At 47.2% G+C, this 15825-nt stretch overlaps 1 protein-coding gene across 4 annotated transcripts in view; it reads right to left on the bottom strand.

The window, feature by feature from the left end:
- Positions 1 to 8482: 8482 nt before the first annotated feature.
- Positions 8483 to 15825, bottom strand: part of LOC134935055 (caspase-7-like) — a 45809-nt gene continuing 38466 nt past the window's right edge. For all 4 annotated transcript variants that reach the window (XM_063930358.1, XM_063930357.1, XM_063930359.1 and 1 more), the window contains 3 exons: positions 10798 to 10970; positions 10591 to 10720; positions 8483 to 10030 (listed from right to left, as the gene is read on the bottom strand). In XM_063930358.1, coding sequence (XP_063786428.1) covers positions 9810 to 10030; positions 10591 to 10720; positions 10798 to 10970 — 524 coding nt within the window. In that variant the 3' untranslated portion in view covers positions 8483 to 9809. The remainder of the gene's footprint in view (positions 10031 to 10590; positions 10721 to 10797; positions 10971 to 15825) is intronic.

Here is a 15825-nt window from a genome sequence, read left to right as displayed (position 1 = left end):
GGTATCAGGAAGAGAAGAGAGATGACACTCAAGGACTTTTAAAATGAAAAGATATATTGTAATATGTATAAATAAATATTAGCTGGCATGTTAGGAATCGAATAAGACACTGAGGCCAGTTTCACTTATATGCTGGGTGATATATATCTGGTGGGGATGTTTAATTGTATGTGTATATACATATATATGCACATATGTTTTTATGTTCCTGTGTTTTCTCTAATGTGCTGTGCAAACACCCCCCCCCCCCCCCCCCATTGGGCTGTATCTATACTGTCTGTTGTCCCGCAGAAACCCCCATGGGTTACTTACCTTAAGTTGTTTTCCCTTATTATAGGCATGGTTCCTCTTACAGGCAGAAGCATTACAGTGACACTAATTGCTGCTGTATAGCTGGGATCCAGGGGCCTAGAGGAGGTGCATCAGGGCTATGAGGAGCGACCGTGGGGACGCCCCTCAGGAGCCATAGTTACATCTGCCTCCAATGTGCCTTCACATGACTTGATGTTACACGTGTCAGCACGGAGGAAGCGCTGAGACATTATGTGGTACAGCCTGATAGCAGCAGCTGCACCTGACTAGACCTGGAGCCACCACCAGTGAAGTGTAAAAGGAGGATGCCTCGTACAGAGACATCCTTCAATTTATTGCTTAATAAATCCTGTGGCGCCCTCCAAGGGCTGGCGCCCCTAGGCAGCCGCCTAAAGCTGCCTAATGGAAGAGTCGGCCCTGAGCGCGCCCTCTAACTTTATTGGCGCCCGGAGCACGCGTTCCACCAGAGCCACCCTCACTACACCCCTGGCTGGATGCAACAAGACCGCAAACTCAAGCGAGGGAGTCGCTGAGCGCAGGCCAGGTTGTGCGGCTTGTTGCAGTTTACTCCACCATGTCATTTTTCATTTATTTTTTGACTATCCCATAGTGCTGTCACCATTGCTATAATACTGGCGTATTATGCCTTTGTATTCAGGTTCCCTATTTTTGAAAAATACTTGAAACCGATTGTTATACAATAACTCTGCCACTTTAACTTTGTGTATTATCTCCTAGGTGTTGCCTCTTCCACCCAGGGGAACCTATGTAGTGCGCCCAAAATGGCTAGCTCGCCTGTTCCTTTCATGGGTGTGTTGTAACCTGTGGAATTAACCAAAATGGCTGCACCAATCCTGCATTAAGGAGATAATTCCAAGTTGATCGCAGCAGGAATTTTTTTTAGCAGTTGGACAAAACCATGTGCACTGCAGGGGGGGCAGATATAACATTTGCAGAGAGAGTTAGATTTGGGTGGGTTATTTTGGTTCTGTGCAGGGTAAATACTGGCTGCTTTATTTTTACACTGCAAATTAGATTGCAGATTGAACACACCACACCCAAATCTAACTCTCTCTGCACATGTTAAGGCCCGTACACACTGGTCGATATATCGGCCGTTCTCCTGAACGGCAGATATATTGCGGGACCATCGGCCAGTGTGTACGGCCGATACGTCTGTTAACTCCGTCGTTCACAGACGTATCGCGTCGGCCCCGCAGCACAGCAGACGGCCAATATATCTACAGATATATTGGCGCATCGCTGTGTGTGTGTACGGGGCGGTCGGCTGCGGCGGCCGGCGGTGATTGACAGCTGAACTGGGCGGGCGTGTGTACACGCCCGCCCAGTTCATGACGTCAGTCCCCGACGGATCGGGCAGCACACTGCCCAATCCGTCCATCGACATATCTGCAGATCAATTGATCTGCAGATATATCTATTAGTGTGTACCCACCTTTATATCTGTGCCCCCCTGCAGTGCACATGGTTTTGCCCAACTGCTAACAAAATTCCTGCTGCGATCAACTTGGAATTACCCCCTAAGTTCACTATGTTCACTATATTTCGGTTTGTTTTCTTTTGCTGTAATCCTAAACCTCTGTGCTATGTTTCTGATGGCTGTCAAGGGACTGAGTTCTGCTGGAGAAAAGCACTACTGTATATAAATAAAATTATTTTTCTCGTACGTCCTAGAGGATACTGGGGTTCACATTAGTACCATGGGGTGTAGACGGGTCCACTAGGAGCCTTGGGCACTTTAAGAAATCAATAGTGTGCACTGGCTCCTCCCTCTATGCCCCTCCTACCAGGCTCAGTTTAGAAAATGTGCCCGGAGGAGCCGGTCACGCTTAGGGAAGATCCTGAAGAGTTTTCTGCATTTATTTTCTATTTTGTTGTTTTCAGGCAGGGCTGATTGGCACCAGCCTGCCTGCTTCGTGGGACTTAGGGGGGAAAACGGCCCAACTTCCTGAAGAGTTAATGGTCCCGTTTCTCTGCTGACAGGACACTGAGCTCCTGAGGGAGCTATTCGCAAGCCACACCACGGCGCAGCGTACCCTCCCGCAGCACGTCGCCACCCCCTACCAGAGCCAGAAGAGAGGTGAGTACAGCGCCGGCGTCCCGGTTAGCGGGGCGCTGGCGGGAATGGCGGCACAACGGTAGGAGCGCAGCGCTGAGTACAGGCTGCGCTCCAGGGGGCTCAGGAGAACATGCGGCTGCGTGTGTACTGCTGTGAGGGGCACGCTGAGCCACCAATGATACCCACACTGGCACCCATAGCTAACAAGTGTTTTAACCCCCTGTTAGACTGAAAATTACCTCAGGCCAGTAGAAATAAAAGCGGGAAGCCGAACGCCATTAAGGGGGTGAGGCTTCACTTAGAGCGGATCCAGCAGCTCACCAGCGACATTTTCCCTCTGCAGCTTGCACTGACAGGAATCGCAGAGAAGCACAGCTCCTCCACAAAGGCTCCAAGTCTCCTCAGCAGTACCAGGGGGTCTTAGGGGAAGGGGGTAGTATGGTTAAATAGCCCAGTGTGGCGACCCAGCTAATATTTTCTTGGCTACAGGGGCGCTGTGTGTGGCTGGCTCTGTGTGGGTTAAAACTGTGTTTTCCCCTTCTGTGTGTGCGTATCCATTCACATTACCATGTCCAGGGACTGTTTCCTGCCCGGCTGAGTGCCTCTTTCCCTGGAGACTCACTACCCTGTCCCAGGATAGTGCTCATCTCAGGCTAGTGGGTCAGAACCCCCATGGTTGGCTTCCATTAAAGGGATGGTATCGAATATTTCAACTAAATGATCCAATAATGAGGAAGAGATGCAAATCTTAAGACAGTCTATGGATGACCTGATAAATAGAGATTCAGTTTCCATACCAGTGTCTCAAATCCCCGCCATTTGCCCACAAAAGCGTTCTCTGGCCCAGCTCATGCAGGATGACAGGGATGACGATACATCAGAGCCAGAGGAGGGTGAGGTGGATGCAAGCGGGGGGAATGCGGTCTTATCACAGGGCATATAGGCTCTGATAGAGGCTATCAGAAATTTCCTGCACATTCCTGACAAGACGGCAGAGGTGGAGGAGGAATCCTTTTTTAATGTAAAAAAGAAATCCTCGGCTACTTTTCCTGCATCAAAGGAATTGAATGCCCTGTTTGAAGAAACTTGGGCTAACCCTGACAAGAAATTTCAGATCCCTAAAAGATTGATTACATCCTTTCCCCTGGAAGAGAGAAAGAAATGGGAAAACCCGCCGATTGGTATCTAGGTTGTCATGTAGATTGTCTTACCGGTGCCTGGGGCAGCATCCTTAAAAGGACACAGCTGACCGCAAAATTGAGAACACTCTCAAATCACTATACATGTCGGCAGGGGTGGCCCAGAGACCCACTATTGCTTGCACATGGATCACTAGAGCCATCGCAAAATGGTCTGGTAACCTAATTGACAGTTTGGATACCTTACCCAGGGGGGAGATAGTTTTACTCCTGCAGCATATCCAAGATTCTGCTAATTTTATGGTGGAGGCCTTAAAGGAAATTGGTTTGCTCAAAGCATGCACCACTGCCATGGCAGTTTCAGCACACAGGGGATTGTGGCTACGCCAGTGGACTGTGGATGCGGACTCCAGGAAAGGAGTGGAAAATCTACCTTTCACAGGGGAGGTCCTGTTCGGGGATGAACTGGATAAGTTGATATTCAAGGCTACGGTGGGTAAGTCTACATACCTTCCTTCCGCAACACCCCCAGCTAGGAAAACCTACACTGCTCCAACTCTGCTGTCCTTTCGGACAGCAAAATAAATTCAAAGGCAAATCCAAGGGTTTCTTCTTCTGACTTCAAAGGTAATAGAGGTACGACCAGGAAACAAGCAGCTGCAGGTTCTCAGGAACAGATCCGGGTCTGCTTCCTCAAAGCCTTCAGCATGACGGTGGACCGCACTGCCTGGGAGCATGGTTACCTTATTTCAGTCACGTTTGGGCAACGTCTTGCCAGGATCCCTGGGTCACAGACCTTATCGCCCAGGGATACAGACTGGAGTTTTAGGAACTCCCACCTCACAATTCTTCAAATCAGGATTACCAGATTCTCCAGAAGCAGGTATGACTTTATAGGCAGCAACTCAAAAACTGGTACTGACTCAGGTCATTGTACCAGTTCCACTTCAACTACAAAACAAGGGTTATTACTCCAACCTGTTTGTCGTACCAAAACCGGACGGTTCGGTGAGGCCCATTCTCAAACTCAAATCTCTGAACCCGTATTTAAGGGTGTTCAAATTCAAGATGGAGTCTCTGAGAGCGATGATCTCAGTTCTGGAGGAGGGGGAATTCCTGGTGTCTCTGAACATCAAGGATACGTACCTTTACATTCCGAATTGGCCGCCTCATCAGGCGTATCTAGGGTTTGCACTGCAGAACTGTCATTACGAGTTTCAGGCCCTGCCATTTGGCCTCTCCACGGCACCGAGGGTATTCACCAAGGTGATGGCAGAGATGTTTCTCCTCCGCAAGCACGGTGTGAACATACCATACCTGGATGACCTGCTGATAAAAGCACCTTCCAGGGAGAGGTTGTTGGATAGCATTGCCCTCTCAACCCGACTTCTCCAGGATCACGGTGGATTCTGAACCTGCCGAAATCCCACCTGGAGCCAACACGGAGGCTTCCGTTCCTAGGAATGATCCTGGATATGGAGGAACAAAGTGTTCCTTTCGTTGGAAAAGGCATTGGTAATCCAGTCAATGGTGCGGGATGTCCTAAAACCAACTCGGATGTCGGTGCATCTGTGCATTCGCCTTCTGGGGAAGATGGTAGCCTCTTATGAGGCTCTGCAGTATGGAAGGTTTCATGCAAGGTCCTTCCAGCTGGATCTGTAGGACAAATGGTCCGGATCGCATCTTCACATGCACCAGAAGATACGTCTGTCACCAAAAAGCCAGGATTTCTCTTCTGTGGTGGCTCCAGACTTCTCACCTGACAGAGGGTCGATGGTTCGGGATTCAAAATTGGATTCTGCTAACCACAGACGCAAGCCTCAGAGGTTGGGGAACAGTCACCCAAGGGGAACAGTTCCAAGGAAAATGGTCAAGTCAGGAAGCCATTCTTCCGATCAACATTCCGGAACTAAGGGCCATATAAAACGTCCTTCTACTAGCTTCGCATCTCCTTCAAGATCAAGCCATTCAGGTTCAGTCGGACAATGTAACGGCAGGAACGTACATAAACCGACAGGGCGGAACGAAGAGCAGAACTGCAAAGTCAGAGGTAACAAAAATTCTCCTCTGGGCAGAAAGGCACGCGGTGGCGCTGTCGGTAATTTTCATTCTGGGAGTGGACAACTGGGAAGCAGACTTCCTCAGCAGACACGACCTCCAACCAGGAGAGCGGGGCCTTCACCCGCAGGTGTTCGAGACCTTAACAAGTCGGTGGGGAATTCCATAGATAGACATGATGGCCTCTCATCTCAACAAGAAGCTAAAGCGCTATTGTTCCTGGTCGAGGGACCCACAAGCAGTGGCGGTGAATGCTCGGGTGACTCCATGGGTCTACCAGATGGTTTACTTGTTCCCACCTCTTCCACTGATCCCAAGAATTCTCAAAAGAATAAAAAGGGAAAAGGTTCAAGCAATTCTCATTGCTCCAGATTGGCCGAGAAGGGCCTGGTATGCGGATCTTCTGGAGTTGCTCCTGGAGGACCCGTAGCCTCTGCGAGAGGATCTTCTGCAACAGGGGCCGTTCGTCTATCAAGACTTACCGCAGCTAGGTTTGACGGCATGGAAGTTGAGCGTCAGATTTTAGCCCGCAAAAGGCATTCCAGACTAGGTTATTCCAACCCTGATCCAAGCTAGGAAAGGGCTAACGTCTGAACATTACCACCGCATTTGGAAAAAATATGTCTCGTCGTGTGAACACAGGAAATTTCCTGCAGTGGAATTTCAACTGGGATGTTTTCTCCTTTTTCTACAGTCAGGTGTGGATGTGGGCCTACGTTTGGGCTCCTTGAAAGTCCAGATTTCGGCCTTGTCCATTTTCTTCCAGAAACAATTAGCTTCCCTCCCTGAGGTGCAGACGTTCTTGAAGGGTGTTTTGCACATCCAACCGCCCATTGTGCCTCCCACGGCACCTTGGGATCTTAACGTGGTGTTGCAGTTTCTGCAATCGGACTGGTTTGAACCTTTACAGGAGGTAGACGTTAAATTTCTTACATGGAAGACTGTTACACTGTTGGCCTTGCCCTCCGCAAGGTGGGTGTCCGAACTGGGGGCGTTGTCTCACAAAAGCCCCTATTTGATTTTTCATGAGGATAGAGTTGAACTCAGAACTCGTCAGCAATTTCTTCCTAAAGGGGTGTCTGCGTTTCATATCAACCAACCTATTGTGGTTCCGGTACTTACTGACACCTCTGCTACCTCAAAGTCCCTGGATGTTGTGATGGCTTTGAAGATCTATGTGAAGAGGACAGCTCGTCACAGAAAATCTGACTCGCTGTTTGTCCTCTATGATCCCAAGAAAATTGGATGTCCTGCTTCAAAGCAGTCTATTGCTCACTGGATCAGACTTACTATCCAACATGCATATTCTACGGCAGGATTGCCGGTTCCTAAAGTACCGGCCCACTCTACTAGGTCGGTAGGTTCTTCCTGGGCGGCTTCCCGGGGTGTCTCGGCTTTACAGCTCTGCCGAGCAGCTACTTGGTCGGGTCTGAACACGTTTGCTAATTTCTACAAGTTCGATACTTTGGCCTCTGAGGACCTTCAGTTTGGTCAATCAGTTCTGCAGGAACCTTAGCACTCTCCCACCCGGTTTGGGAGCTTCGGTACATCCCCATGGTACTGTGGACCCCAGTATCCTCTAGGACGTAAGAGAAAATAGGATTTTAATTACCTACCGGTAAATCCTTTTCTCGTAGTCCGCAGAGGATACTGGGCGCCCGCCCAGTGCTTTGTGTTTCCTGCTCTGTTACTTTGTTAAATATTGTTGGTTCAGCTGTTGCTGTTTAGTTTTGGTTAGCACGGCTTTCCTCGTTTGTGTGTGCTGGTTTGAATCTCACCACTGTTCTGTTACATCCTTCCTCAGGATATGTCCGTCTCCTCGGGCACAGTTTCTAGACTGAGTCTGGTAGGAGGGGCATAGAGGGAGGAGCCAGTGCACACTATTGATTTCTTAAAGTGCCCAAGGCTCCTAGTGGACCATTCTATACCCCATGGTACTAATGTGGACCCCAGTATCCTCTACAGACTACGAGAAAAGGATTTACCGGTAGGTAATTAAAATCCTATTATACCAGTAATTATGCATAAACAGTCATGAGTAATGTTATAGATTCCAGGTCATTAGTAGAACAAGTAGATGCAAGGGTCAATGAACAGCAAAACAAACACATACAGTAGGCTGTGTAAACATTATATGTATAGTATTGTGCGCCATATTGTATGTGTGACTCATCAATTTTGAACCCTTGATAGTTTCAGTAAAATACATATATAAACATAATGATTACAAATAGAAAGTAAGTCGGTACACCTCAGTGTATTTTAACACAATTGTGTACTAGGAGTAAACAGAGTAATTGATGTCTAAAGTATGACTGTGGACCCGCTTACGCTACAGTATCTACCACTTCTCATATATGTATTATTACATAAGAATAGTTCTCTTTTACAATCCTTTTTATTTACAATTAAAGAGCACAGCGATGGGGTTGAATATGGTGCCCAATATACAAACATCTTCATGATGCCTAGAAGAACATTCTGTTTTGCATAACATACTCTGGGTATATTTACTTATGTAATAAATGTAGTGACAATTTTTTTTTTTAGGATGGGAGCTTACAGTATATGGATTTCATCTACTAAAAAGACTTTCTTTAATATTACACTCTGTGCTGGTCTATGGGTAAATAACTATGCCTTCCCACCCTTGTTCCACCTCTTATAGGTTTGATACATGCAATCTGCATAGGAACTTGTGCAGTACAAGATATGCTACGCAAACTGCTCACTCCACATCAGCCCGTAAATGTGTGTTTATAAATAAATATTATATATATATATATATATATATATATATATATATACACATACATACATACATACATATACACACACACACACACACACACACACACTTTAATACTCTTTGTATAATACCACTGTACACCACTTATTTAATTAGCAAAAATAGCTTTATTTTCACATACATTCAAATATTAATATAAATAAATAAATAGCAATAGACTGGCAATTACTTGAAACAGTTTCCTTGTAAACAAAATTAAGCTCTAGGCATAAGAGAGAAGTATCCATGCTGTAATACATCGTTTAGCAGGTAGCCTAGAGATATAGTGAACCATCCACATCAGCGGAGGCAGACATTTTGCGGGCTAAACCATAATTCATAAGGATACAGCATTCACTATGTACCGGGGGAATATAAAAATAAAATAATAATAAAAAAAAAAATGTCTGCAACCGCCATGTGCCGGTTACAGTTCCCGAGCTGAAACATTACTGGGTCTATTTACTATGAAATCGTGATCTGTGATCGTGGCTGCTGTGCCAGCCACTCCTGCATGCATTTGCACATGTGTGGTGGACTGACAGAAAGTGAGTTACAATAATTAGGCACATATGGTCTGTAATACTAGCAAAGGGTATGAGATGTTTGCAACACTGTAACATGAAAAGAATGAGTACTAGTGCAATATACACTGAATAATCACTTCAGTTTGTATTATGGCCTTGGGGGTCTATTACTTTTGTATTCAGTTGAACATTTATCAAAGCTTGGAGCGAGATGAAGTACCAGCCAATACTCTCCTGTCACAGGCTGTGTTTGAAAAATGATAGGAGTTGATTGGTTGGTATTTTATCTCTCTCCAAGCTTTGGTATATCTCCCACTAAATGTAATCCATTCTTAGACGGTTGTTGCATTACTTTCTATTGTGGCTATTAAACATTACAGGTACAGCCGCAGTCACTCTATTTTCATTTGCATAAGCAGACCCCATCTTTTTAGGCCTTTTACCAAACTCCAGCGCTAAACGGTCATCTGGTAGTCAACGTCATCTCCAGACGCTGTTAGCCGCTGTTTGCCCATGACAAAGCTCAGGTGAAAGGAGCGTCTGCACAAATACCAGCCTTTCAGCCAAGTCTGCACAGCAGTATCCAGCAGGACATACTAGAAAGTGAAGAATGTAGTGACAGACTACACTACAATGGAAAGTGCTTGGTAAAGTGTTCTGCAGAAAGAAAAGGAAAAAAAAGTCTGATGCAACCAGGTAAAAAAACAAATAAATCATAAATAGGCGCCATAAGAGCTCTAATAAGCTACTATTACTTCTGTAGGACAGGTATAGTAAGTATGCTTATTACATCTTCTGTTGTGTAATTCCCTCCTTGTCTTGTAAACGATGGGGCCATTCAGGCGAGGGTATAATGCAGTCACCAGAGGCACCTACAGAGTTCTTACACATGGCAGGTTTCCTTTCTATGTCCTGAATGGGTACACTTCCTGGGTGAGATTTGTTATGTAGCATGGCATCTCTTTGTAACCTTCATATTTGCCTTTGCTTTGGAATGTGTAGGCCACCCTGCAAGCCAGGCGCGTAAGGAGCCGCGTCAGTTCCAGGTCCTTCTCATTGCCGCTTAGCATGTCACACAACGTCTGTAGGAAGATGGAGCCCACTGGATTTTGGAAAGCAGCATAACCTGAGGTGGAGAACAACAACAACAAAACCATATAAATAAACCAGCTAATGGTAAAGTAAATAAAAAAAGACTCTGTTCCACGACAATCAATATCTCGTTCACATTCGCAGTCTGCCATCAAGCATTACTTTTTCATGTGACAGACGCCGGAATCTCAACTCCAATCAGTGGACCACAGAGGGTCACCAAAGTGAGGCAGCAAGAAACATGCTTTAGAACGTTCTTTTTTTTAAATCATATCCAAAACTTTAACTTGCATGGTGATCTCTAGTATTATTCCGACATGGAGTAACTCTATTACTTGATTGTCCAGCACCAAATTCCCCCCCCCCCCCCTTCACACCCCCTTAACCACAGGAAACTCATGCCTCCATAACTTGGACCTGAGTGATAGGTGCCAGCCTCAGGTGGGAGGAAGACATGGGTTTGACACCTCCCACATCACCTTGACAAAGGGTGATCAGAACTGCTTCTGTTTTTTCTAACTGCATTGCTTCACCTAAAGCCAGATATTCAGGGTAAGTTATTCATTTTGCCATAGTATAATATGCTTTACGTACCTTCACTGCTTGCAAACATGACCACAGTGTCCCTCGGCAGGAAGTCAATATGAGAGAAGGCACCTATATCCATTGGGGCACCGTCAGCCTCTAGGTCGGTCCCTTCATCTAATCCCGCACCTCGGCATGCCTGCAACCAGAGACAGACATTATACCACAGCTCTCCACAGATAATACACTCCCCATACCATGTACCAGAATGCTCACCTGTATAAAGAATATTTTGGGTATTCCAGCTAGTGCTGGGTTGTTGTGTGGAGAAACCATGTCGTATAGGTCTCTCAGCAGAAGGGGTTCGCCATAGAAATCGTAAATAATTCCCTCTTCACCATGGCTGGAAAGGATGCTGATGAAACACTCCCCTTGTGGCACCTTACTTTCTGCAAGAGACATGTCAGTGTTACAAGTACAGACAACATCCAACTATCCAGAGCTGGCCCTAACCAATATGATGCCCTAGGCAAGATTTTGGCTGGTGCCACCTAGCACCGCTGCTAGTTCCACCTATGATCCTCCACCCCTTTCCCGGCACTATCACCCCTCACCCATAGCATGTGCCCTCATTTTGGTGCTCCTACTCCATATATTTTATATAGGAACAGTGCGCAAATTCTTGCTTGGAAGGTGCATGGCTGCACAATAGTACCCCCCCATTTGAATTACGCCACACAGTAGTGCAACTTTATTTTCATTTTATCATGCGATAGTGTCCCTTATTCATGTTACATCACACGGTAGTGCCACTTTACCTTATATATGTTACTCCTCACAGTAGTGCCCCTTATTCACATTACATCACATTGAATTGCTCCTTAATCACATTACACCACACCATGACCATATTGCTCTTTATTCACATTAGACCACACAGTAGTGCCCTTTCTATAAGGTACACAACACAGTAGAGCACCTTATACACATAATGCACACATTAGTAATGCCTTTATACACATAACACCACACAGTAATGCCCCATACACATGACACACATTATTAATGTCTTTATAAACATAATGCGCATTACACATTATGCCAACCTTTATCAATTCCCTTATACACATAATGACACACATACTGTAGAGCCCCTTACACATATGCTGCACATTATTAATGCATTTATACACATGACATACATAATACGCCTTACTTACACATATGCAGAACACTATTGCACAACCAACCCACCTGCACTCAGCACTCACACGGCCACTAACACTTTGACCTCTGCCTCTGATTGGATACAGATGTGTCTACTCTTCATACATCTTGCCTCAATATGCCACGCAGCAGGAGATGCCTGGCGTGAGTCAGCTGGCAGCTCTAGGCCAGCTCTGCTAACGTCGGGCACCTTTTTTGATGAAAATGTGTCTTATTTGCATTGCTATGTGACTAGAAAGCACAAGCACCTTCTGCTGATTAATATTATATATGGCATGCCTATATACTGTGTGTGACTGCAGCTGTATCTGAATATGAAATGCTAAGTTGTAGTGATTTCCAGGAATACACTGTAACATAGCATTTCATATGCAGATACAGCCGCAGAACATAGGTATGTTGCATATTATTTTAATCAGCAGAAGCCGCTCGTGCCCCATGGCATTCCAAATGCCCTAGGCATTTGCCTAGGTAGCATATGACTAGGGCCGGCTCTGCAACTATCCATACTGCCACCAAGAAGATACAACCAGGTGTAATAAACCTGATTGTTACAAATAAACACATTAAAGGCAGACGCAAGAGATCACTGTGACAGTTATGTAAGATGTATGATAATCTCCCTTATGTACAGGAAATTATCCCACCCATCTACCCTCCCCCACCCCACACAAAAGTTGCAGATGTTCTCTTTATACACTCCTACTCCCAACTAAACCCCAGGCCAACACTTTCCGGATCATACCAAGTACCTTTTACTCTAGCAATTTGAAAGAACCAATGTGCAATATTTAGTACTTATTGTCGTTTCTACCATGGGTCCAATGTGTGTGGTGCATGCGGGCCCCTGGCTTCAGGGGGACCCACACCGCAAACACTGCACCCATGCTGTGTTAAAACTCACCTTTCCGGAGTCCCACGACGGGCGATGAAGCCACAGCAAAAACCTAAAATGGCCGCCTCACACGCACAGTAGGAAAATAGTTTCCGGACCATGGCGGGCGCCATGTTTCCGGAGACTTGCGCATGCGCAGTACGCTCATTGCCGGAGTCTACTGCGCCATGGAGAAGAGGGGGCCCACCCGGAGTATGCCCATGGGCCCCCTCCTCCCTCCTCTCTTAAAACGCTCCTTGTAGCACTTATCCTCAGTTAGCAAACAGCTATTCTCCTATAGATTGCGAACAGGACCCTCTTGCCTCTCTCTTAACCAGTCTTGTTTTATTTCTCTTTTGTTTCCAGATGTAAAGGCACTACAGAATATGCTGGTGCTATACAAGTAAATGGTCGGCACCAGGCCCGGCGCCACCCGCTCAGCAAGGTCTGCAATGCAGGGAGGCACCGGGTCGGAAAGGCGTTCTCCCTGCTCTGCTACCGTGAGCACTTTTGCTGCCGGTTCCCAGCGCCTGTCACTCTGACAGGCAGCAGCGGCGCTCCCCCTCTCTGCCTCCTTACGGACGGAGCTGCACCATCCTGCCTGTTGCTGCCTGGTGCCGCTGCTGCCAGCGCCTGTAAAGGCTGTAACACACACTCCGGTTTTTCCCGGATGGCAAAAAGCCGGACAAACTTTGTCTGGCTTTTTGCCATCCGGGAGAAACCGGCAGAGTCTCTCACACAGGACGGCTTTGAGCCGTGCGTGATGCTGTGCGCATGCGCAGCATTAGACACGGCTTGGGAAAAAAACGTTGTGTGTGAAAGCTCCCCTTCACACACACGGTTTACTGGCTGCAAAGACGGCCAGGCGCCCGCCCGGCAGCCGGACCTTCCAGTGGTGAGACCCGGCTGCAACCCGGCAGCCGGGCCGGGACCGTGCCGTGTGTAAGGACACATTGCGCTGCATGTGTCTTTACATCACGGCAGCGGTTTAAAGCCGGCCGGGTGTTTGCCGGGCGGCGCCAGCCGCCTCGTGTGTTTCGGCCCTATCACTCATCACAGGCAGCAGGGGCAGCCAGCAATGTGAAGAGATGCGCCACAGAAATAGAACATGCGCCTCCTTCCTGCACGCCCAGGAAGACCACTGCACGCAACGGGGGGGGGGGGGTTCAAAATACCCAGGAACCCCCCCTGAGTTGGACCAGTGCAGTCATCGGAGCTGCCGCACATGCGTGGCAGCCAGGGCTGAATTTAGCAACAGGTGAGTGTGGGGGAAGAGGGTACCTGTGAGTGGGGAAGGGGGGTCAGATTGCGAGGTGGGGAGTGGGGTCTCACCACCACCACTGCCAATCAGCTCTCTGTCCCGCTGCGCAGAGCCATAGACCACCTTCATGCTCACAACAGCACAGTTAAGTCATGTGATTACTGAGGCACTGAGCACCTAAGTTGTTCCTCTCTTATGGACATCCAATTTGCTGTGCAGCCTGCACAGGCTACAAGGAAGAAAGGAGGCATTCGTTGCAGCATGTCTTATTGTCACAACAACAGGGAGTAAGAAAGAAACCACCAATAAAATTTTGTGTACAATAGTAGATGGATAAGGTGGGTATACATAGTGTAGAATGGGGGTGGGTGGGTGTACATGGTGTTTAGTGTGTGTGTGTGTATACAGTTGTACAGGTGTGTGTGTGTGTGTGTGTGTGTGTGTATACACAGTATATGTACAGGTGTGTGTATACAGTATATGTACAGGTGTGTGTGTGTGTATGTGTATATATACAGTATATGTACAGGTGTGTGTGTGTGTGTGTGTGTGTGTGTGTGTGTGTGTGTGTGTGTGTGTGTGTGTATAAATAGCAAAAAATAAAAACAACGGCACTCTGGACTATTACAAACCAACTTGGAACACAATGGTGTGTTAAATCATTGTTTCAGCTCTTTAATTAGCTTTTTTTTCCAAGATTAACAGAATATAAAAAAGTGCACTAAAGAGCGGAAACTTTGATTGTGTTGCACTATTGTGTTACGAGCTGGTTTGTAATAGACCGGAGTGCCACGATTTCCATTTGCTGCTACATGCCTCAGAGTCCTTGCTGGTATCTGCGGAGCGCACCCAGCGAGTATATGTGGAGAGATCCACTGAGTGCTGGATCTAGCTACTGACAGAAAAATACACACACATACACACACACACGGACCCCCCACCCCCCATGAAAATCCTGCGTTTGTCCCTGCACACTAGCACAACTCCGAGTCCATTCTGAGTACCAAGCTCCGCCTCCCCTGTGGGCTGCTCTGCATCACAGGAATAGCGTCCCTGCCCTCACCCTCCCTGTAACTCCCCGTCAGCGTCCCTGCCCTCACCCTCCCCGTAACTCCCCATCATCATCCCTGCCCTCACCCTCCCTGTAACTCCCCGTCAGCGTCCTGCCCTCACCCTTCCTGTAACTCCCTGTCAGCGTCCCAGCCCTCACCCACCCTGTAACTCCCCGTCAGCGCTCTGCCCTCACCCTCCCTGTAACTCCCAGTCAGCGTCCCTGCCCTCACCCTCTCTGTAACTCCCCATCAGCGTCCCTGTCCTCACCCACCTATGAATCATAGGGACTACATACAGTGTAATGTGAACAAGATTGGTCTACAGTGGGGCGTAATTTGAATTGGAGGTACTATTGTGAGGTGCTATTGTGTGCTCACACCTAGGGCCGGTGCTAGGGTATTCGGCCTCCTGCAAACTATCAATTTTGCGCCTTTCTACAAATACAAATATGACCGATCTCATCCTCAGAGCTGTAACTAGACATTTTGGTCCCGTCCGTCCCCCTCAAGATCCATAAATATAGGGTCATAAAAAAATTACATAATATATAGGGGCGTAAAATAATTATGACGCACAGGGGTCAACATTATTCAAAATTACGCCACACAGTAGTACCACTTATATACATTGCGCCAGGTAGTGCCCCTTATATACATTACGCCAGATACAGTCCCCTTTTACATATTGCACCAGGTAGAGCCAGTCACACATTATTCCAGGTAGAGCACCCTTTTACACATGCCACTTCCCCCAGCAGGGGGAAGCGCCAAAAATATAGGGTCCACAGAATAGTACCAATTCACATTACACTGCACAGTAGTGTTCGCTAGTCACATTACACCGCACAGTAGTGTTCGCTAGTCACATTACACTTCATAGCAGTGTCCAT

Source organism: Pseudophryne corroboree, chromosome 6 (genome assembly GCF_028390025.1).
Source record: "Pseudophryne corroboree isolate aPseCor3 chromosome 6, aPseCor3.hap2, whole genome shotgun sequence".
Lineage (NCBI taxonomy): Eukaryota > Metazoa > Chordata > Amphibia > Anura > Myobatrachidae > Pseudophryne > Pseudophryne corroboree.
The sequence above is the reverse complement of the archived record's forward strand: the minus strand, read 5'-3'. Positions and strand labels throughout refer to the sequence as shown.